Genomic DNA, 24,459 nt, shown 5'->3' on the forward strand with positions numbered 1-24,459 from the left:
AGAACACTCTATGACATAAATCACAGCAAGATCCTTTTTGACCCAGCTCCTAGAGAAATGGAAATAAAAACACAAACAAATGGGACCTAATGAAACTTAAAAGCTTTTGCACAGCAAAGGAAACCATAAACAAGACCAAAAGACAACCCTCAGAATGGGAGAAAATATTTGCAAATGAAGCAACGGACAAAGGATTAATCTCCAAGATTTACAAGCAGCTCATGCAGCTCAATAACAAAAAAACAAACAACCCAATCCAAAAATGGGCAGAAGACCTAAATAAACATTTCTCCAAAGAAGATATACAGATTGCCAACAGACACGTGAAAGAATGCTCAACATCATTAATCATTAGAGAAATGCAAATCAAAACTACAATGAGGTATCATCTCACACCGGTCAGAATGGCCATCATCAAAAAATCTAGAAACAATAAATGCTGGAGAGGGTGTGGAGAAAAGGGAACACTCTTGCACTGTTGGTGGGAATGTAAATTGATACAGCCACTATGGAGAACAGTATGGAGGTTCCTTAAAAAACTACAAATAGAACTACCATACGACCCAGCAATCCCACTACTGGGCATATACCCTGAGAAAACCATAATTCAGAAAGAGTCACGTACCAAAATATTCATTGCAGCTCTGTTTACAATAGCCAGTACATGGAAGCAACCTAGGTGTCCATCATCGGATGAATGGATAAAGAAGATGTGGCACATATATACAATGGAATATTACTCAGCCATAAAAAGAAATGAAATGGAGGTATTTGTAATGAGGTGGATGGAGTTAGAGTCTGTCATACACAGTGAAGTAAGTCAGAAAGAGAAAAAGAAATACAATATGCTAACACATATATATGGAATCTAAGGAAAAAAAAAAAAGGTCATGAAGAACCTAGTGGCAAGACGGGAATAAAGACACAGACCTACTAGAGAATGGACTTGAGGATATGGGGAGGGGGAGGGGGAGGGGTGAGATATGACAGGGTGAGAGAGTGTCATGGACATATATACACTACCAAATGTAAAATAGATAGCTAGTGGGAAGCAGCCGCATAGCACAGGGAGATCAGCTCGGTGCTTTGTGACCACCTAGAGGGGTGGGATAGGGAGGGTGGGAGGGAGGGAGATGCAAGAGGGAAGAGATATGGGAACATACGTATATGTATAACTGATTCACTTTGTTATAAAGCAGAAAGGAACACACCATTGTAAAGCAATTATACTTCAATAAAGATGTTTAAAAAAAAAAATGTGTTGAGATATTATAATACCAAACCAAATCATAACAATTGCTCTTTAAAGAATGACTCAAACATCATTACTTTTTCATAGCACTAAAATTACAGATTTAAAAACTGTTCTATAGGCAGAGTCAAATTTCATGTTCTGCAAACTAAAACAATGGTATTAACTGCCTTATTTTTATACCTGTACAGTCAGCACTTCAATACGTCTTAGTTTTTACCTGTGGATGGTTCCGCCAGACCTCAAACATGACTCTTAGAACATGTAATTTTCCTTCATCACTTTCAGCTAGGGTTTTGAAGACTTCATGAAACCTTTTGACAGTGGGGGAAAAATACCACATATAAACTTATTAAGCATTTTAGTATTTTCAAAGCCTTTACAGTGTTACTCAGTTTACAGCACAATATATAAATGCAAAATAACCAAACGTTAACCATTAAGGATATAAAAGGTATGATTAGGAATTCACAGTTAGTATGGAATTTGTCATAAAATCTTAGGAAAATTACAATATACTATCATTAGCCTAGGACTATAGTTCACTGTGTATCTAAGAATAGATGAGGGCTAAGGAACTGTCTCCAAACACAGGTGCAGTATTCTGACTGTGCCTTCTGTGAGAACCCTGCAAGTCATATAGAGACTTGGAAGTTGAGATGGGGTGAGGAGTCTAGTTTCTCTGCTCAACTGAAGGAATATCTATATGTTCTTTCTTCATTTGGACTGTAGGACGAGTTAGAAAGTTCTGTCTTTAGATGCCAACCTTTGGGTGGCTCCTAAAAATGTAGCTGGCTCTCAATTCTGCTAACCTTCTTTTAGGAAGATGCTTAGACAAGGTGGGAACTTTTTTTTTTTTAAAGAAATAAATTTATTTATTGATTGATGGATGGATGGATGGATGGATGGCTGTGTGTGTGCTTTCTCTAGTTGTGGCGAGTGGGCTTCTCATTGTGGTGGCTTCTCTTGTTGCGGAACACGGGCTCTAAGTGCATGGGCTCAGTAGCTGTGGCTTGCAGGCTCTAGAGCGCAGGCTCAGTAGTTGTGGCACATGGGCTTAGTTGCTCTGCGGCATGTGGGATCTTCCCGGACCAGGGATCGAACCTGTGTCTCCTGCATTGGTAGGCGGATTCTTAACCACTGTGCCGCCAGGGAAGTCCCAAGGTGGAAACTTCTTGACTGTATATATGACTGTCCTATGGACTCAGGTTTTTCACTTGTTTCTCTAAAGGTTTATATGAAAAAATGTACATTCTATTGAATATATATACATGCGAACTGTGCTAACAGACTGACAGGAGCCATAGGATGGGGATTTTAGCTACCACAAACCAAAACCCACTGTATCAAATTATATGATAATACTGTTATTAAGATCTTCACAGTCAATAATTTTAGGTAAAAATTAGTATGCCATTGGTGTTCACCGAACAAAGTTCTAAACCCTCAAGACAGCATGTGTGTTCTTGTTGTACTTACTTTGCAAGAGCACTGAAGGAGTGACTGAATGACTTGGCCGCTAAGTGTAGCAGAGTCTGTACAAAGACCTCTATTTTCAATGGGTTAAAGCTGAATCCTTCATCTGAAAAATAGCCCACAGTAAGAGAGTTAGGAAAATGTTTAATTTTTTGGTCCCTCACCTGAATCGCTAAACAGATGGCACACTCACATCCAAATACCAAGTGAGACATTCAAGCAATGTCTTTGAGTACTAATAGATGATGAAAGACTATCACTGATTTCAAATACTCAAAATATAAAACTAAGCATAATCTTAATTCTTAAGTTTTTTGGGATTGTTTCCCTATTTCTTCTGTATGATCCATTTCTTTTTACAAATACCACATAGATTTCCTTGTTCTTATCTCTCTACATGGTGGCAAGATAATAAATATAGTAAAAGAAAAAAATACAGTAAGCCCTTAACAGTTAGGTCTATTTCCTAAGATGTCTGAGAATGTCTAAATTTAACACCATCATTTTGAATTATACTTTCTAAATATATTTTGTCTAACATCAAAATACAAGTTTCTTAAAAAATCTAAACAAATAAAATCCCAATAATAAATAACCCAAACACCATTAATGTTTTGATTGCGCCATTTTTCTGTGCACGTCATTATGTAACACATCTAACAACAAAACCCGCCCCCCCACAAATGGTTAACCTAGTTGTCCCAGTAGACTTTTCATCTCTTTTACTGATTTTTTTGTTTTAGTTATTGTAATTTTCAAGATGTTTTAATATGAGATAAAGCAAGTCCCTCTCATCGGTTTCTGTCTTATCTGTTGATGATAAACTTATAGTTTAATTTGGAGAGAACATCCAACTTTATAATATACCAAGTCTTTCTGGACAGGAAACTCTCCAAGGTGAAAACAGGGAATGTTTAAGGGAGAAGATAGATGGGTTCTGGGAACAATGGACAGGCCAAACAAATATATTGCTTTATGAGTATCCCATGAGATTTAAGAAAATGATGTTTATACTTTTAACATGGCCCATACAGAGTTCCATTCAAGAAATATTTAATTCCCTTACCATCATCGTCATCCTGGTTAGGATTTGGTACATCTTTCAGAATGCTGAAGATTTCATCATTGGTTGCTTTACTTTTAAAGGCAACAGCTAAACAGAGGGCAACCGAATGTCCAGGAAGAGAGTCTAAGCACAGAATGGGGAGGAGAGTAGATCAGGTTTTAAGACTATTGTTGCAATTAGTTAAATAACCGAGAAACTTAAAAAAAAAATTCTTTTCTTTTAAAATAGAGTGCTCTTTATTCTAAGATCAATATTTATTCTGTATAAAGATAACCACATGTGAAAGTTTCATTTAATAGGGCAATGGTTTTTCACCTAAAATAAAGCATAAGAGGTAATTCTTGCCTCGATACTTCCTTAAGAACACGGAGCTAACTGAAATTCAGAGTATGAGGGGGTACTGATCTTCCTCAGGGATGAGGGTGAGGGGACACAGCTGCAGCTGTCCCTTGACAGTCCTCAAATCCCTAGGCCTTTGTAAGCTGAAAAGCTGAGAATCAATGTATTTTCTTTCATTTTGGTCAGTGTACCCTTCCTCCTCCCTTTCCCTAAGACAGTGGAAACTAAATTTGGGTTTGAACAACGTGAAGGCTGCGAACTTAAGACAGATTTTTTGCTTTAGTCTTTTGCTGAGTCCACACACTTGAATCTACATAAGCCAGATGCTCATGTGCTTTGACTCCACATGTTTACTGGTGGTTAATATCTGTTGAGTCCTTACTGTATTAAATTTGTACTAGTATATACTGTATGGCATCACCAGAGCAACTACTTTTAATGTAAGGTAGACAAAGAGGTAACAAAAAAGCAATTCTGACGTAGAATATGAGTTACTAAGCACTTGGAATGAATAAAGTCAATTACAACAGGTCACATGTGCTGTGTGCTTTTCTTGAAAGTGGGAGAGAAAATAAGTGAAGAAAAACAGAATCCTCTGCCACTGTGACATCTACATTCTAGGTGGAAAACCAAGATATTCACATAAGAAGTAGCCAGAGAGCAACACAAAACTGGCTTGCTAAAGGTTAAAAAAATATTTAAAAGACTGGAGCTTGGGCTAGACCCTGGAAAGAGAACAGGAATCAGAGAACAGAAAGGGCTTAACAGAAAGGGCTTTCTAGAATGGGATAATGGCACAAAGGCAAACGCAAGAAAGGGAAGCATAGAAAAAATAAAAAGAAGTGGGCCTGGCTGGAGTGGAGGTTCGTTTGAGAAGAACTGACAAATCATAAAGTAGGAATGACAGGAGGGCCTTAAGTGTTAGGCTGAGTTATTTCTATGGAAAAAAAGAAAGCTCAGTGTTCAACAAAAGTCTGAACTCTTTGATATCAAAGACTGTATCTTATGGTTCTCTGAGCCAGTACAAAGCAGAAATCAAAACTTGGCACTTGCAAGTACCACATCAAGCTTTGCTTTTTCAGGAAAAGACAGTGGTCAAGAGTGGGGCTGCTCAGTATCTGACTCTGGGCTTTACCACTCAGAAGCAATCTCACTCTGGCTTTACCTCTTTGAAGCCATTTCCTCATTGTAAAATTCGTATAATAAACATACCTATTTCTCAGAGTTGTTTTAAGGAATAAGTGACATAGTAACATAGGAAATGTACTTGAAATGTACTTAGCATTGGAAACAACTGAGTTTATTTCAAGGAAAACAGGTGTAGTCTGAGGTACAGGTGGAGAACCAGGGGTGCAATATGAGAAGGCAAGGGAGAGGAGTGAGTTTCAAGATGCAAAGAACTGCTACACAACACGAAGTGGAAGGCTCATGGAGGAGCTGTGTTCAGTGCCATGTGAAAAGACTAACTTGGAAACTCCACACCTAACTCTCTACCAGTGCTCACCAATGTACAACCTTACCTTCATTAAGTGTAAAGCACAAAATGGCATATCAAATTACATAGGCCCCCCCCCCCCAATTTATAGTGCAACCTCAGAAATGATGTGACCAAAAAGTAAGAAAAGCATGTTTAAGAATTTACTTCTAGAGGCATACTGCTGGTCAAAATATAGTCTATGTGCACCTGTGTTCCCACATCTGAACTGTTACCAGATGTTAATCAGTTCAAATAATCTCCATTGCCATGACAAACATATTTTCATTTTATTAAGTTCTGGCTATAAATTCATCTTGCTATACTTAGCAACATTTAAAATAATGTCATGGATATAACATTATAAATATTAAAATAAAAAAGTAACAAGCCAGTAATAACTAAGTAAATCATAATAAACCTTCAAAATGATGACAGCAAATAAAACAATAGAGGTTAGTGAGAAATAACCTTTCAAACAGAAAATACAAACCCAAGAAGAGAAAAAGTTCACTTTCTCCACCTTAGATAACCGACTTAAGAGAATACTTGCATTAGTACCTTTTAAAAACAGGATTTGTTTTATTACTTACTGCTACTTTCATCTCCATACTTGTAAATGCAGGTTGGGTTTGCAGGACATAGAGCTGAGAAGGTAGGAGGGACAATATCTAATATACGCTGATGGTAAGACAACCTACAATAAAAATAAGAGCCTCAGAAAATATCATTCATCAGTTCCATTCTTCAGTAACATCCAACTTACCCAGAAGGTCACAATCTCCCAACACCCTGGACTCAGGTGACAACCAAGAAATAAAAGGGGACAAGTCTTTTAAACTGTTGTCCAGGCCAGCACCAGAACTCAGGCCTTCTTCAAAACTTACTGGTTTGCACTGAGATGTGGGCCACTGGGTCCACAAGCCTGGAGGCCAGGTATGTGGGGTGGTGATGGTGGGGTGGGATGAGGTAGAGGAAACAGTTTGTATGGTTGGGAGACTGGTTATATTGCAGCAAATAAATACTTATTGAGACTAATGGGAACCAAGTTTCTTAATGCCTGCAAAGGTATTTACAAATCATGGCAAAGGGGAAGGCTAGGAAAAAAATGAGATGTTTGGTTGGAATTGGAGGGATACACACATCTAAGTGGATATAAAAATAGTTACAGATATCTGTGTGTGTGTGTGTGTGCAGAAATATATTCACTACCCTTGTCCATCCAGAGGGCCTAGAACCAATGACACCCCAATAGCAACAAGCACATCAAGTGTCCAGACCTTGCTTCCTAAGTACCATGCTCCACTAAAAGAAACTCGGGCTCCTTGAATAAATAGATGATTCCAGGGAAGGGGCAAGGAAACACAAGATAAGCCTGGAACATCTTGTGCCAGAAATAAGGAAATGCTCAATGAATGGAGGGGGACATTAAAGAAGAAAAAAAAAGGACACAGGAGCCACAAGGGACTCCCAATGGACAAATAAGGGACAATTTGAGCATCAAAATTAATAAAGACAGTAATGAATTAGAACCCACTGAATGAAACAGTCCCTACTGATATATAAACACAGGAATTAATAAATAAATGGGTGAAAAAGGAAAGCTCTTTCTTACAGTAGAATGCCAACTAATAAATGTAGAGAGAATAATAGACAAAGAGAATCATCACTTGGCAATTACCACAGTGGTGATAGATAAAAGTACAAGTTGTCAGTGGAAGTCTGATGAAGAACAGGATGTGAGTGTAACCTCAGAGTATTTCCCACAAAATATTAATCAACTACAAAGGGAAAAATGGTGAATTTAAGTTAGAGAAGCCTGACATGGCCATGTAATCAAGGTTAACATCTCTAGTGGTGGGACAATGCAAGACTTGAGTCGTGAGGGCACATCAAGCCAACACAACAAAGTAAGGCCTACATTCTTTAAAACTGACAAGGACATGAAAGATAGAGAAAGAATAATAGCTGTTCAAGACTGACTGAAGAAAATGACAACTAAATGCTACACATGTTCTATCCAAGAATTCTGGACCAGAAAGGGAAAAGAGTTAGCAAAATTTCAGCAGCATTTGTGGATCATATAGTGGTATTACTGTATCAGAGCTCATTTACTGATTTGGAGAGCTGTATGCTGGTCATGTAGGAGAGTGTTTTTGTTTTGAGGAAATATGCAACCGACCATTAAAGGATGCTTGGACATCATATCTGCAACTTGTTTTCAAAGGGTTCAGGAAAAAACCAATATAAAGGGTAGATTACATATACAGAGAGGGAAAAAGGACTAGGACATTAGAACAAATGTAGTAAAATGTTAAATAGGGAATCTAGATGAACATGATACAGAGCTCTATTTTGGCAATTTTCCTGAAATTTGACATTATTTCAAAGTCTATTTGACAAAAAAACCTTATTGGCTTAATTCACATAGAGTCCAGATGGCATGGTTGCCCAAGTTTTTCAGCCTAAATCTTGATTACAAACTGAAAGGGAAGAGAGGTAGGTACTTGGATTTTAAAAATAATATTCTAGACATACATCACAAATACAGAGAAGGGAAAAATACGCCCACAGAAATTAGAAGACCTAAGCCAAGGAGAAAACACAAAGAACTTACCTCATACATTTTTCTAGAACTTCTCTTACAAACTTTGGTTTGGGACTTTCTGGATCTTGAGCAAGACAATCTGACCTAATGAGGAAATATAGTTTTATAAGTTCTTACACGTGATCTGCACCTATACCTAACTTGTACTTAGCTACAAATAGTTCCCTTCTACCTAAATTATTACATTTATATACATATCAAAAAAACCCTAAATCTTTCAGACCGTGAAGAAGATTGCTTTTATATTATAGTTTTAAATATTAACTTTTTAAAAAAATGGTAGACTGTAGAGAGAAGAAAGATATAATATACATAACACTGCTTACCAATCTTCCCAGCTCCAACGGAACTGGAAGTTACTTAGATGATGGGAAAACCAGTTAATAAACCTATACAGAGAAGTGGGGTGGGGGGGACAGAAAAGGATGAATGGTTGCAATTTATAACAGGAACTTACATAATCCTTCAGACAAAACCCTATTTCCCCCCTACCTACAGCTGTACTTTCTCCTGCCAGTTACCCTTTTCTGTGCAAATCCTGTAACTCACCTTCTACTTCAAAAAGTAACAGTCCCCAATCTCACTTCTCCTAACAGTGCTATCCTTTTTAAGTGAATAATAGATATGATTCAAGTGCCTGTTTTATATCGAGTACCTTATATATGTTTATATAATTTAATTCTCACAATAACTTCTGAGGAATGTATTATATTCCCCATTTAACTGACAACGAAACAGAGGTGTGAGGTGCAAAAATAAAAAAGATTAAAAACGTTTTATAAATGGACGAGCAAAGTACAGTCTCTCATCATCATACCACACCCTTTCACCACAAACAAAAAAATATACCATCAAAGCCCCCTTTTCTCTTAACACATCTGATCTGACTAGATAGGGATCACCTTAGTAGACTGTACAACACTGTGAAATTTTTAAGAGCCCAATGAACACTTGCTGAATGAATGGCATAATTGGGATGCCCAGCACAACTGATGGTTTATTAATTAGACTGGGAAAAAAACTCAGCAGACACCTTCTTAAAGCACATCCCTCATGTATCTATAATTTCAGTCATTAAAATTACTCAAGATAATAAATAGGTCAACAACACAGGATAGCCTTTACTGATAATTTTCAAATATCACATTTGAATAGTAGACATGACAGATTATGGAAAATGTTCAATATCTGTCCTGATCTACTTTGGAAAACTGACAGAAGAGAGAACACCAGCTAATAAAGGTAGTACATAGACCTCACCCAGCAGACGACAACGGGCATGAAATTACCACAGCTATAAAAATCCAATATGGCCTTTTGTATAAACTGAGTCTTGGAGCTGTAGTTACATAGTAGCTAATTATTTTAGAAGCAGATACTATTCATAAACAAAAATACATATATATTATATAAACATAAATATACAGTATTAGACTCTGCTTCTACATATGGGTTAGCATAAAGCCTATTTTAAAAGCTTACCTACCCAATTACAGAGGGAAAAGTGTAACCATACCAAAGAACCAAACAATGCAATTAAAGAAAACCTCAGTATGGGCATCATTTCATATTGAAAATTAAACTAGAAAGTGTAATGTTATAACAATTATGAGTTTTATTATATAAAGGATTATTTGGGGGAGGCAAGAAAGAAAAACCAACTTGGAAGTTCTTAAAAAGGCGAATGTTTTCCTGATCAAATTCTTTTATAAAGTACAGGGAGCAGAAGCTAACACTCAGTACAGAAATAAGGCAATTACTATACCTGTCTACGCATGTAGTATTCATCGTGTCCAAACGCATGTATAACATTTCAGTTGCCTGTGCAAGCTGTGGATTTCAGGATAAGGAAAACTACACTCTCCTTGAAAATAAGCTGTGATAGAAAAAATAAATAACATTTCTTGAAGTCTATATAATGACTAATAATGCTGAGCTTCGTTTCAAGTAATTGATCTTTGAGGTATCAATGATGTACATTTGATCTGTATACACCCGTGAAATCGAGATAATGAACATTTACATCATCTCCAAAAGTCCCCCATGCTCTTTTGTAATCCATTCTCCCTCCTTCCCCTCATTTTTGCCCCCAAGCAAATATTGGACTGCTGTCACTATATTACTTTGCATTTTCTAGGATTTTGTGTAAATGGTATCATATAGTATGAATTCATATTTGTTTGGCACCTTTTATTCAATATAATTATTTTGCAATTCATTCATGTTGCTGCCTGCATTGAAAATTTGTCCTTTTTTTATTACTGAGTAGTATTCCACTGTATAGCTGTAACAAAATTTACTTATCCATTCATGTATTGATGGATATTTGGATTGTTTCCAGTTTTGGGTTATTACAAATAAAGTTATGAACATTAATTCTCTTGGGTAAATACTCCAGAGCAGAATGGCTGGATTGTATAGTACACGTAATGTTTAACTTTTAAAGAAATGCCAAACTGTTTTCATGAAGTGATTTAAACCCACAAGCAGAAATATTTAATAATCTCTTAAAGTCAGGCCAAAGAGAGTACATTAAAAACAAAGGAAAGGGGGCTTCCCTCGTGGTGCAGTGGTTAAGAATCCGCCTGCCAATGCAGGGGACACGGGTTCGAGCCCTGGTCCAGGAAGATCCCACATGCCGTGGAGCAACTAAGCCCGTGCGCCACAACTACTGAGCCTGTACTCTAGAGCCCGCGAGCTACAACTACTGAAGCCCGTGCGCCTAGAGCCCGTGCTCTGCAACAAGAGAAGCCACCGCAATGAGAAGCCCGCGCACCACAACAAAGAGTAGCCCCTGCTCACCGCAACTAGAGAAAGCCCACGCGCAGCAGTGAAGACTCAACGCAGCCAAAAATAAATAAATTTATAAAATAAAAAAAAACAAAAAACAAAGGAAAGGATACAACTTGGGGTAGAGAGCCAGGCTGAAGTTTGCACAGTTCAATGAGAAGTGTTGTGTACATCACATCAATGTGAGGGGGTGCTGGAAGTTGAAACAGCTCTGCAAAGATCACCTACAAAGGAATCACAAGTCAGAACTCAATTCAACAGCTATCTACACACTTCTACTATTAGAAACACCTCAATGTTCTAAACTCTAACTCTATGGTATTCATAATAAAAAAAATTACTTTTTAACCTTTAAAATTATGCTCTTTAAAACACAAAGATCTACAATTGAATACTGTAATGAAGATTTCTTATCTCTATAACTCAATCAAATAAGAATATGCAAAAATTAATGCTTAGTTGATACTTCCAGAGAACTGTCCAATTTCAACTCTGGAAGTATCAGAGTTAATTCAGGGAGGTACAGTTTACTGGGGACTCACAGATCCACCAGAGTTTCATTCCTATAAGAAGTAAAAGTCCTTTGTAGACTCGGAGGATGGGAATAGAAGATAGTTAACTCATTCTACACTGTTACTATATTCTTGGTATTCCAAGACTTTATTTGCCATGCTCTTGTTCACAAACTTGTTTCCATCCTACTTATATAATTTGTGGACCATCTACCTCGACTTCTAGAGCCTGGTCTGCATTCCTTCTTCTCATTCCCATCTCCCACACTTTTGTATGAATTTCTACACACTTTGCAGATTTAAAAATATGACTTATGTTTTGCATTTCAATTGACATGTCAGTGAGTCAAGTTCATAGCCTAAGCACACTCTCAAGTTCTATAAAGAGAACAGATGTAGCATTTCTAAGGAAGTACATAGGTATAGTATGAATAAAAAGTGAATCAAATGATACATAATTATGCTCACTTTGAGTATTTTAACATAAGTGAATAATGCAATTGACAGTTTGACCCACGTGTCAAGTGAAAACACTGTTTTTTGGGAAATAAATCTCTACAAGGTGTTCAACTACGCTACTAATATCATCCTTCTGTATGACTTCATATGGAATCAAAAGCATTATCTATTTTTTTCCACTTCCAAAACAACTGGCTCTTTTGATTTCTAAGAATAAATAAGGATTCCTACTTATCCCTACCCTGTGATACAGGAAATAATACACTAGTCAGGGGTATGCTAGTAATAACAGGCCAGATAAACACAGTTAAGGATGGGTAATCTGCCTAAAGAATACAATATTTTAAAGTATTTAAGCCTCTTATACATCTGTTAAGTGGACAATGTATTGATAGAGTTAGAGGTAACTTACATTATCCATGATAACTATTCATGAATGAAGATATACTATCAATATATAAATATATTATAGGCAACTCAAAATTCCATTTGTACACTGGGCTTAACCTCCTCTTTTCTCTTTACTAACATGGCTAACAGAGCTCCAAAACTGAAAGCAATTTCCTCTCTTCTCTATTAATTTTCAGCACCTGCCAAGTAGCAAGAACAACAAAAAGGCCAAGAGTAGATTACACTTTACAGTCAACAGAAAGATTCTGAAACTTAGAAACAAGCTCCATTTGGAATGCATACCTCAACTATGTGGTAGTTCAAGGGGATCTTGTTCTTCCCAGGATAACTCACTAGCTGTGCAGCACTATAAAAAGTGTAATTTAAGTTTAATGAGTACACACAGATATATGAAAAACCAAATAAGCAGTTTCAAGAACAGTGTATGTAGATATAAAGGAAATCTTTTCTGGAATGTTCTAGATTTCAGTTACTTCACTTAACTACAGCACAGATTATTTTGTCTACCATAAGGAAGCTCTTTAATGCATACAAAACTCCTTGAAAGATCAAAAGGAATGTAAGTAATAATAGTAAGGAAGTATATTCAGATCTACTAACTTAAAATGTTTTATAAGGTAGACCATTCCCAAAATACTATATTCCTTTTCATTTTAAGATCTAAACCAAAACTTTCCAAGGTTTCAGAAAATATTAAAAATAAACTTTTCCAAAGCTTGATGTCTAACTGCTAGGAAACAGCAAAACCATTAGTATTCATTTATTCCCACAACATTCATACCAAAAACAGCTTGCCATTCAAGTTAATTTGTCCAGAGCACATGGCAAATATCCACACAAAAGAGCAGGCATCATATGCTTATTACTATAAAGCACTATAGTACTATACAGCATCCAGGAAAGTACTATTTGAGGGTGAAGTGCCTCCAGAAAGCAAATCAAGTGTTTTAGAGATCGGTCTTAGCAAAACAGGGCATCAGGAAGAGAGGAAGATTTTCTTACTCTTAACGTACATTTTGCTCTTACTAAATCATCAAGATTGCTACTTTTTCTCCACTCTAGTAAAAGTACCATGAAAAGCATCTTACCAAGTCTTCCTTTCCTTCCAGTGGGACTTAACGATGCAGTGAAGATTCTCTTCTATTACAAATCTTTCCACTGAATGACTCCCTGGCATTACAGGACCCTGGAAAGAAAACCAAGTGCATATACTCCAGACCTAGACAAAATATTATTTTTCATTTATTCAACAAATATATCAGAGCTTATTATGTTCCAGACACTGTATTGGATGCTGGGGATAAAAGTTCACAAGTGTGAAAGCTCTGTATTTCAGCAAATTTTGTTGTGTTCACTTATGTCTACAAGAGAATTAGAAAGTCAGCTATAGTGTTTCTTCTACTACATGTGACACTGTACTATCCTTGCCCACTTCAAGTCTTAAATGAAGCAAACTAAATAATTTTTGTATATTATTAGTCCTATACACAGTTTATTTTTTGAAACCATGGGACTGGATTACTTCCATAAAAAACATGGAGAGAGGGAAAATTTTGTCTCGAACACTATGTAGACATAAAAAAATCATGTATGCATTGAAAGATATCCACACTACATTGTTTTAAAAAAGGTTAAAGAACATTATCTACATGATATTGTTTAATTAAAAAAATACGTTTATTTACTTATTATTTATTTACTACTTAATGGTGACTTTTACTTTAATCTACGTTATCATTTCTAATTAAAAAAAAAAAACAAAAAAACATTTTTTGAAAGCCCAGAACAAAAAAACCAAATCCTCTTCAAACAGATATTTTGTATATTTATGCTCTTCTGGCAAAGGATGATGGGCACATTACAGAGGCAACACCAATTAAGTACAAATAGTACAGGAGAAGCAAATTTTGAGGTGCCATTCTAATGTTTCCCTTGTACAAATAAGTACCTAATCACAAAGATTCTAACAGTCTTATTGTAAACTAGACTTCCAATTATATATACTCTAATTAGACCATTACATAAAGTTGACTAAAAGCATTTTATTATATATGCAATATTGCAAGTGGGTAGCAAGTTGATAATTTTGTATATAGAACCAATTATCCAACAACTTTTTACCCTGAGATAGAGTATACATACGCTAAAATTTCCCTGGTTATAAGCAGCTTTCCGTAGAACAGAAGAGAGAAGACAGGGAAAGAAAACTCAAGTTTGACCTACGGTGGTAACATTGGTTCTTATGCCAGTGGTTCTCAGCTGGGGGAAATTTTGCCCCTAAGGGGACATCTGCCAATCTCTGGAGACATTTTTGGTTGTCACAACTGACATGCTACTGGCACCTAGAAGGTAGAGGCCAGGGATGCTCCTAAGCATCCTACAATTCACAGGACAGCCCCACAACAAAGGATTATCCAGCCCAAAACATCAATTGTGCTGAGGCTGAGAAACTCTGCTCTATGCTCACTGGAATGTACTAAGCAACAGGTATAGTACTTATAGTACTATATAGTACTAGGCGAATTTCTTTTCAGAACCAACACAGTGATCACTGTGCTTGCTGACTGGGTATTAAAGTTAAGACAGTCATGGGCTTCCCTGGTGGCGCAGTGGTTAAGAATCTGCCTGCCAATGCAGGGGACACGGGTTCAAGCCCTGGTCCAGGAAGATCCCACATGCCGCAGAACAGCTAAGCCCGTGAACCACAACTACTGAGCCTGTGCTCTAGAGCCCACAAGCCACAACTACTGAGCCCATGTGCCACAACTACTGAAGCCCTTGTGCCTAGAGTCCGTGCTCCGCAGCAAGAGAAGCCACTGCAATGAGAAGCCCGCGCACTGCAAGGAAGAGTAGACCCCGCTCGCCGCAACTAGAGAAAGCCTGTGCGCAGCAACGAAGACCCAACGTTGCCAAAAATAAATTTAAAAAAAAAGTCATTCAAATGCAAAGGTATAAAGTAACTAAAGCACAGTTAAAATGTAAATTTTTATATCAAATGTTAATATCAAAATTATACATTTTCTTAATTGCTAAAGTATAACAGCTATCAACAACCTGACCTCATAATAAAAAGTATATATATTTAAGAACTATAAAGTCAGCTTATACTAATCTTTGGGATTTTTAAATTAAAAACACTTTATTGAGCACTCATCACGTGTCACATACTGTTCTATGCACTTTATGTGTGTTAATAATTTAATCCTTATTACAACTTTATGAGATACATACTATTATTATTCCATTAGGAAACTAAGGTAGAGAGGTAAATAACTCACTCAAGATCACACAGCTCGGCTACGACTAAGCCAGGATTAAAACCCAAACCTACTTGGCCTCTCAAACCTACACTCTTCAATTGTACACCGTGCTGTCAATTTACACTGCCTAAATATGATTTCTTGAATAATGAGGTGATACCATTCACTGAATTAAACTGTTAACTTCACTGCCATTGACCCTCTTAGATAATAAACAACTCAAAATTAAAATGTCCCATAGGCATAATTCAAACAAGATTAAACCACAATTACAACACAACACAGGCTCTTTGAAAGGCACTTTTGTTGGTCATGCATGTACCTCAGGATCATCCGTGTAATCAAACATTCTGAAGATGACCCTTGGCATCGGGTACACCGAATCTTCAGTGTGAGGAGGTGGTGTGAAAGGAGGCAGGTTGTGCTGCAGTGCTTCACACAGGATGCTGTCAAAGGCAAGATAAGGTCTTAGGATGTGCCGCTCCTGCCAGCGATCCTTTTTCAATTTCTGAATCTGGGCCCAGAGGCAATCTAAATACTAAAGACAGATTAATTTTTAACAATTAATAGATATTTGGAGGCTAGATGAAATAACATTTTGACTAGACAAAACCAAAAATCTACAGGACACAAAAGCAAGCTACCTTACAATTAAATACAGTACTACGGAATACTGCTAAGTTTGTTTTTGTTTTAATTATTTTATAAAGTCTGTCTGGGGCTGTTACCTCTTATTTTTCCAAATTGGGCACTTAAATAAAAAATACATCAACTCTATGATATCTGGAATCCCCAAGAATAGGGAATGTTTTGATGACATTCTAACATTTATTAAAAATCCACTATATGCCTAGGGCTATGAGGAGCTGAACCCCTGATGTGAAATGTGAAAACCCAGCTAAGGTATAAAAACGGGATGATTTGAATATGTCACAGAGATAAGAATCTACTCTGTGCTTGTATCACAAGAGACTGAAATCAATTTACCTCTTCTTGTGGATGCGGTTTCTCTGCAGTCCATACTTGTAACATGGGCACATGAGTCTTCTGGCGTCTTCTAAAGGTAAGAATGAAAATCTACATTTAGGTTTTTAAAACATGAAAAGATATTCAGTTGCTTTCATAATTAATAAAATGCAAATTAAGGGAGTGAAACATTTTAACCTATCAGATTGGCAGATATTAGAATCTTTGATAATGTATTACATTGCCAAAATGTAGGCAAATACATGGTTTCAAAAACATCACTGGCAGAGGGCTAATTGATATAATCTCTTTAGACGACATCTGGAAGAGTATAATCTCTTGGGAAGGCAATCTGACTAAATCTATCAAAATTAAAATTGTTAAGACACTTCAACCCAGCAATGCCATTTCTAAGAATTCACATCACCCCAAAACATATTTGTACATGTACATAAAGACGTATGTACAAGGATATTCAGTGAAACACTGTTTAAAATAGCCAAAGACTTGCAATAGCTTCAATGGCTACCAACAGGAGACTAGTTAAAGGAATTATGGTGCATTAAAAGACTGGAATACCATACAGCTATTAAAAAGAATGAGGTAGAGCTAAATATCTTATGCAACAAATCCAAACTATATTAAGAGGGGAAAAAAAGCAAGTGTGTATAGAAGAACAATGTGTATACTGGACTATCATTTGTATAAAAAGGGGGAATGACATATTCAAATGTTAGCATATTCATACTCCTACTTTCATTCTTTTGCAAACATCTATATATTATTAAAAAAACAGTACAACTTTTGAAAAATATAAAACATTTAAAAAATCATTTAAAGGTACCTTAGTGTAATGAGAAAGCAGATTTTTATCTTTAGACTTCCTTTAGCTTTATTGTAACTAAGTAGATATTAACAAAATCCAAAGAATTACCTATTAATAGAAAATGAAACTTATAACAAAATTCTTCTGAAAAAACTTAAGGGGACACAAAAATCATTACCAGGCTGCTGTGCCCTTACTTAAGATAGCTTTCAGTGTTGGCAAAGATTCGGTCCATCTCTGCATCTTTCTTTTCGTACAACTCCTTTCCAACCCAGGGCAAAGAAGATAGAAATGCATACACGTACCAATCCCGGCGCACCTAAAGAATTTTTTTTAAAAGGTACATTTAAAATAGGTGCTAGTGAATTTTCATTCATATTATATTTATTCCTGAATGAAATCCTATGGACGCAATTCAGTAGGACTTAACAAAGACATCTGGCTCATTTAGAGCATTTTTAGATATATTAGCTTTACTCTTACTAGACAGAATCATTTAACTAACGTACAGATGTCACGAGAACCCACCATTATACCAGTTGACTTAACTTTTAGACATTAAGAATTTATAGTGTGATAAATCTACTGTTAATCTTCTGTTTTTATTACTAAAGGGTTACTAGTGAAAAATTCCTGGTACTATATGGACGAGACTCAGCACAAGGGGTTTTCTTACCTGAGGCACATCTTCTTCCTGAGTTACACTTACAAAATTTTCAAACATAGCAACCATTGATGGGGCAGCAATGACGTGACAATTCACAAGATCAGATAAAAAACGGACCTGGTGGGGAGAACAATTTCTATGAAATCTAAATGTCCTTTATAATAATTATAAAACAAGCAATTCTGTAATGTTTGAAACCACAGTTCTGAAAAACTATAGCCCAAGGACCAAATCTAGCCCACTGCCTGTTTTTTAAGCAGCCTGCAAACTAAGAATGGTTTTTAAATATTTAAATGCTTGAAAAAAACCCAAAAGAATATTTTGATTCATACAAATTATATAAAATTAAATTTCATTGTCCGCAAATCGACAGGAATCTGCATTTATAGCTTTATATTTATCCTATACTAAGAACCTAAACTGTAATATTCTAGTTATTACAACCAATAATCTTCTTTTCTGTTTGGCTGTGAAAAAATTTTCACTGGACCACAGAAATGGAAATTTATGAACAGATATTTATTGCGTGCCCTTTGTGTGCCACTGCTGAGCACTATTAAAGTCTCTGTCACATGGGAGCTCATAGACTAGTGGGACAAGCACAATCTCAACCCAGATGGATAAATCCTATACTAAAAGATAAATAAAGTGTTCTAGAAATAGGGACAAAGGGAGTAGGGGGAAACATCATATAGGAGGTAACAATCGGGCTAAATCATAAAGGATGAAAAAAGTAGTCCTCACGTGGAGAGCAAGGAGAGGCTTCTAGGCAGAAAGGTTCAAAAACAAGGTGTGTTCAGGGACCAGCAAGTAATTCACATAGAGCTGGAGGGTATATGGGAGGCAAAGAGAAACAGACTGGGGCAACCATGAAGGATCAGACTTAATGGACTCTGAACTTAATAACCTGATGAGTGTCCAAACTCTTTTGATTATGTACTCAGTAGAAAAGAATTTGATCACATACCTCAACACATAAATATTTACTTATATATAAATATGAGTTGGCCCACTGTCAATCTATGTGTTATGTATTAATAAGGCTTAATTCCATTTCCATTTAAGATAAATAAGAGTTCTGATATTTACTTCCTGCATCATCTTATGCACCAGGCTTTGAAGACTATCCACTGCAGAAAATGGGAAGGAACCGAGGTTTTTAACCTGTAACCAACATGAACAGAGACTAGTTACAGAAGACTATCCTGGTGCCACTATAGAAGATAAAGTGAACAGCAGAGAATCTGGATGCAAAAAGATCTGTTAAGAGCTGTTAAGACATTACTAGGAAGGCATGAACTACACTAGAGGCCCTGGAGACAAGGAGAAGGGACAGACTGGAGAGAAATTTAGGAGGCAGGACAGACAGGGCTTGGAGACTGCTTAGAGTATGAGAGGGCAAAGGCAAGACAAAAATTAATGCTCAGGTTTCTGGACGGGCTATCCCGTAAATAGCAGCCACTTGTGTGGGTTGGGCTGAGGGCACAGGAAAGGAGGTATGAAGAATGCATTAATTCAGGGACTTCCAGGCAAAATACCTTAGGGCTATCCAGGTAGTATGTGGACCAAAGGTCTGGAGCTCAGGAGAATAGCTGAAGCAGGAGATACAGATTAGAGTTGGTAGGGGGGAAGGTCATCAAAATAAAGGTAGTTTATGAAGCTGTAAGAGAGAATGAGAATGCTTCAGTAGAGAATGTTTGAAAAAAAGTGAAGTGAGGACAGAATCCTGGGAAACACAAAAATTTAAGGGGCAAAGGAAGGTTACCCAGTAAAAGGAGACTGAGGAATAGAAGGTAAGTGACAGCAGGAGGTCCTGAAAAGAGTGGTGCTGCAGAAACCAAGTAGTGTAAAGCATCCCATGTTACAGGGAGGTCAACTAGGATTGAGTTAACAGAAGCCACTGGACTCGGTAATGAGCTCTGTATCTTTAATAAGAATGGTTTTGGGACTTCCCTGGTGGTGTAGTGGTTAAGAATCCACCTGCCAATGCAGGGGACACGGGTTCGAGCCCTGGTCCAGGAAGATCCCACATGCCACGCAGCAACTAAGCCCGTGCACCACAACTACTGAGCCTGCACTCTAGAGCCCGCGAGCCACACTACTGAAGCCAGTGCACCTAGATCCCATGGTCCGCAACAAGAGAAGCCACCGCAATGAGAAGCCCATGCACTGCAATGAAGAGTAGTCCCCGCTCACTGCAACTAGAGACAGCCCACATGCAGCAACGAAGACCCAACGCAGCCAAAAATAAATAAATAAAATAAATAAATTTATTAAAAAAATAAAAAGAATGGTTTCAAAAGAGCAGCTGTTGTGGTGAGTGGGGAACTGTATTTCAAGAGAAAAGATAAATTATTTGGTTGTAGCTCACCTCTCCCCTTCATCCCAACACTAAGTCATAACATACCAAAAAACAAATACAAAAAATGTTTAACAAAAATCTAAAAGAACTAAAGAACAAACAAACAGAGATGAACAATACAATAACTGAAATGAAAAATACACTAGAAGGAATCAATAACAGAATAACGGAGGCAGAAGAATGAATAAGTGAGCTGGAAGACAAAACAGTGGAAATAACTGCCGAGGAGCAGAATAAAGAAAGAAGAATGAAAAGAATTGAAGACAATCTCAGAGACCTCTAGGACAACACTAAATGCACCAACATTCAAATTATAGGGGTCCCAGAAGAAGAAGAAAAAAAGAAAGGGTCTGAGAAAATATCTGAAGAGATTACAGGGGAAAACTTCCCTAACATGGGAAAGGAAATAGTCACCCAAGTCCAGGAAGCACAGAGAGTCCCATACAGGATAAACCCTAGGAAAAACATACCAAGACACATATTAATCAAACTAACAAAATTTAAATTCAAAGAAAAAGTATTAAGAGCAGCAAAGGAAAAACAAAAAATAACATACAAAGGAATCCCCATAAGGTTATCAGCTGATTTTTCAGTGGAAACTCTGTAGGCCAAAAGGGAGTAGCAGGATATACTTAAAGTGATGAAAGAGAAAAACCTACAACCAAGATTACTCTACCCAGCAAGGATCTCACTCAGATTTGACGGAGAAGTCAAAAGCTTTTCAGACAAACAAAAGCTAAGAGAATTCAGCACCACCAAACCAGCTTTACAACAAATGCTAAAGAAACTTCTCTAAGCGGGAAACATAAGAGAAGAAAAAGACCCACGAAAACAAACCCAAAACCATTAAGAAAATGGTAATAGGAACACACATATCGACAATAAACTTGAATGTAAATGGATTAAACACCCCAACCAAAAGACAGAGACTGGCTAAATGGATACAAAAACAAGACCCATATATATGCTGTCTACAAGAGACCCACTTCAGACCTAGGGACATATACAGACCGAAAGTGAAGGGATAGAAAAAGATATTCCATGCAAATGGAAATCAAAAGAAAGCTGGAGTAGCAATACTTGTATCAGATAAAATAGACTTTAAAATAAAGACTGCTACAACAGATAAGGAGGGACACTACATAATGATCAAAGGATCAATCCAAGAAGATGATATAACAATTATAAATGTTTATGTACCCAACAGGGGAGCACCTCAATACATAAGGCAAATGCTAACAACCATGAAAGGAGAAATCGACAGTAACACAATAATAGTAGGGGACTTTAACACCCCACTTATACCAATGGACAGATCATCCAAATAGAAAATAAATAGGAAACACAAGCTTTAAATGACACAATAGACCAGATAGATCTAACTGATATTTATAGAACGTTCCACCCAAAAGTGGCAGAATACACTTTCTTCTCAAATGCACATGGAACATTCTCCAGGAAAGATCACATCTTGGGTCACAAATCAAGCCTTGGAAAATTTAAGAAAACTGAAATCCTACCATGCATCTTTTCTGACCACAGCACTATGAGATCGGAAATCAATTACAGGAAAAAAACTGTAAAAAACACAAATACATGGAGGCTAAACAGTGGGCTACTAAATAACCAAGAGATCACTGACGAAATCAAAGAAGAAATAAAAAAATACATAGAAATAAATGACAATGAAAACATGACGACCCAAAACCTAGGGGATGCAGCAAAAGCAGTTCTAAGAGGGAAGTTTATAGCAATTCAATCTCACCTCAAGAAACAAGAAAAATCTCAAATAAACATCTAACTCTACACTTAAAACAACTAGAGAAAGAAGAACAAAGAAAACCCAAAGTCAGTAGAAGGAAAGAAATCATAAAGATCCGAGCAGAAATAAATGAAATAGAAATGAAGAAAACAATAGCAAAGATCAATGTAACTAAAAGCTGGTTCTTTGAGAAGATAAACAAAATTGATAAACCCTTAGACAGACTAATCAAGAAAAAAAGGGAGGGGATTCAAATCAATAAAATTAGAAATGAAAAAGGAGAAATCACAACTGACACTGCAGAAATACAAAGGATTATAAGAGATTACTAAAACTACTATATGCCAATAATATGGACAACCACGGAGAAGTGGACAAATTCTTGGAAAGGTACAATTTTCCAAGGCTGAACCAGGAAGAATTAGAAAATATAAATAGATCTATCACAAGTAATGAAATTGAAATTGTAATTAAAAATCTTCCAACAAACAGAAGTCCAGAACCAGATGGCTTCACAGGCGAATTCTATCAAACATTTAGAGAAGAACTAACACCAATCCTTCTCAAACTCTTCCAAAAAATTGCAGAGGGAGAAACACTCCCAAATTCATTCTACGAAGCCAGCATCACCCTGATACCAAAACCAGAAAAAGAGATCACAAAAAAAGAAAATTATAGACCAATTATCACTGATGAACATAGATACAAAAATCCCGAACAAAATACTAGCAAACAGAATCCAACAGCACATTAAAAGGATCACCATGATCAAGTGGGATTTATCCCAGGGAGGCAAGGATTCTTCAATATATGCAAATCAATCAATGTGATACACCACATTAACAAACTAAGGAATAAAAACCATATGATCATCTCAATAGATGCAGAAAAAGTTTCTGACAAAATTCAACACCCATTTATGATAAAAACTCTCCAGAAAATGGGCATAGAGGGAACCTACCTCAACATAAAAAAGGCCATATATGACAAACCCACAGCAAGCATCATACTCAATGGTGAAAAACTGAAAGCATTTTCACTAGCATCAGGAACAAGACAAGGATGTCCACTCTTGCCACTATTATTCAACATAGTTTTGGAAGTCCTAGCCACAACAATCAGAGACGAAAAAGAAATAAAAGGAATACAAATTGGAAAAGAAGAAGTAAAACTGTCACTGTTTGCAGATGACATGATACTATACATAGAGAATCCTAAAGATGCCACCAGAAAACTACTAGAACTAATCAATGAATTTGGTAAGGTTGCAGGATACAAAATTAATGCACAGAAATCTCTGGCATTCCTATACACCAACAATGAAAAATCAGAAAGAGAAATTAGGGAAACACTCCCGTTTACCATTGCAACAAAAAGAATAAAATACCTAGGAATAAACCTGCCTAAGGAGGCAAAAGACTTGTACTCACAAAACTATAAAACACTGATGAAAGAAATCAAAGATGACATAAACAGATGGAGAAATATACCATGTTCTTGGTTTGGAAGAATCAATATTGTGAAAATGACTATACTACCCAAAGCGATCTACAGATTCAATGCAATCCCTATCAAACTACCAACGGCATTCTTCACAGAATTAGAACAAAAAAATCTTACAATTCGTATGGAAACACAAAAGACCCAAATAGCCAAAGCAATCTTGAGAAAGAAAAATGGAGTTGGAGGAATCAGGCTCCCTAACTTCAAACCATACCACAAAGGTACAGTAATCAAGACAGTATGGTACTGGCACAGAAACATAAATATAGATAAATGGTACAGGACAGAATGTCCAGGGATAAACCCATGCACATATGGGCACCTAATTTACGACAAAGGAGGCAAGAACATACAACGGAGAAAAGACAGCCTTTTCAATAAGTGGTGCTGGGAAAACTGGACAGCTACATGTAAAAGAATGAAATTAGAACACTACCTAACACCATACACAAAAATAAACTCCAAATGGATTAGAGTTAAATGTTAAGACCAGACACTATAAAACTTTTAGAGGAAAACATAGGAAAAACACTCTTTGACATAAACCACAGCAAGATCTTTTTTGACCCACCTCCTAGAGTAACAGAAATAAAACCAAAAATAAACAAATGGGATTTAATTAAACTTAAAAGCTTTTGCACAGCAAAGGAAACCATAAACAAGACAAAAAGACAACCCTCAGAATGGGAGAAAATATTTGCAAATGAAACGACAAAGGATTAATCT

General features: G+C 36.6%; 1 protein-coding gene across 2 annotated transcripts in view; it reads right to left on the minus strand.

Annotated features, from left to right (window-relative positions):
• The window catches only part of NCBP1 (nuclear cap binding protein subunit 1), a 42,652-nt gene that overhangs the window by 6,950 nt on the left and 11,243 nt on the right, over positions 1 to 24,459 (minus strand). For both annotated transcript variants that reach the window (XM_061200206.1, XM_061200205.1), the window contains 14 exons: positions 18,116 to 18,223; positions 17,637 to 17,758; positions 16,635 to 16,704; positions 15,970 to 16,185; positions 13,476 to 13,573; positions 12,670 to 12,733; positions 11,119 to 11,229; positions 9,981 to 10,045; positions 8,542 to 8,604; positions 8,225 to 8,299; positions 6,201 to 6,304; positions 3,795 to 3,917; positions 2,732 to 2,834; positions 1,473 to 1,566 (listed from right to left, as the gene is read on the minus strand). In XM_061200206.1, coding sequence (XP_061056189.1) covers positions 1,473 to 1,566; positions 2,732 to 2,834; positions 3,795 to 3,917; positions 6,201 to 6,304; positions 8,225 to 8,299; positions 8,542 to 8,604; positions 9,981 to 10,045; positions 11,119 to 11,229; positions 12,670 to 12,733; positions 13,476 to 13,573; positions 15,970 to 16,185; positions 16,635 to 16,704; positions 17,637 to 17,758; positions 18,116 to 18,223 — 1,416 coding nt within the window. The remainder of the gene's footprint in view (positions 1 to 1,472; positions 1,567 to 2,731; positions 2,835 to 3,794; positions 3,918 to 6,200; positions 6,305 to 8,224; positions 8,300 to 8,541; positions 8,605 to 9,980; positions 10,046 to 11,118; positions 11,230 to 12,669; positions 12,734 to 13,475; positions 13,574 to 15,969; positions 16,186 to 16,634; positions 16,705 to 17,636; positions 17,759 to 18,115; positions 18,224 to 24,459) is intronic.

This window comes from Eubalaena glacialis, chromosome 9, assembly GCF_028564815.1.
Source record: "Eubalaena glacialis isolate mEubGla1 chromosome 9, mEubGla1.1.hap2.+ XY, whole genome shotgun sequence".
In the NCBI taxonomy this organism is placed as follows: domain Eukaryota; kingdom Metazoa; phylum Chordata; class Mammalia; order Artiodactyla; family Balaenidae; genus Eubalaena; species Eubalaena glacialis.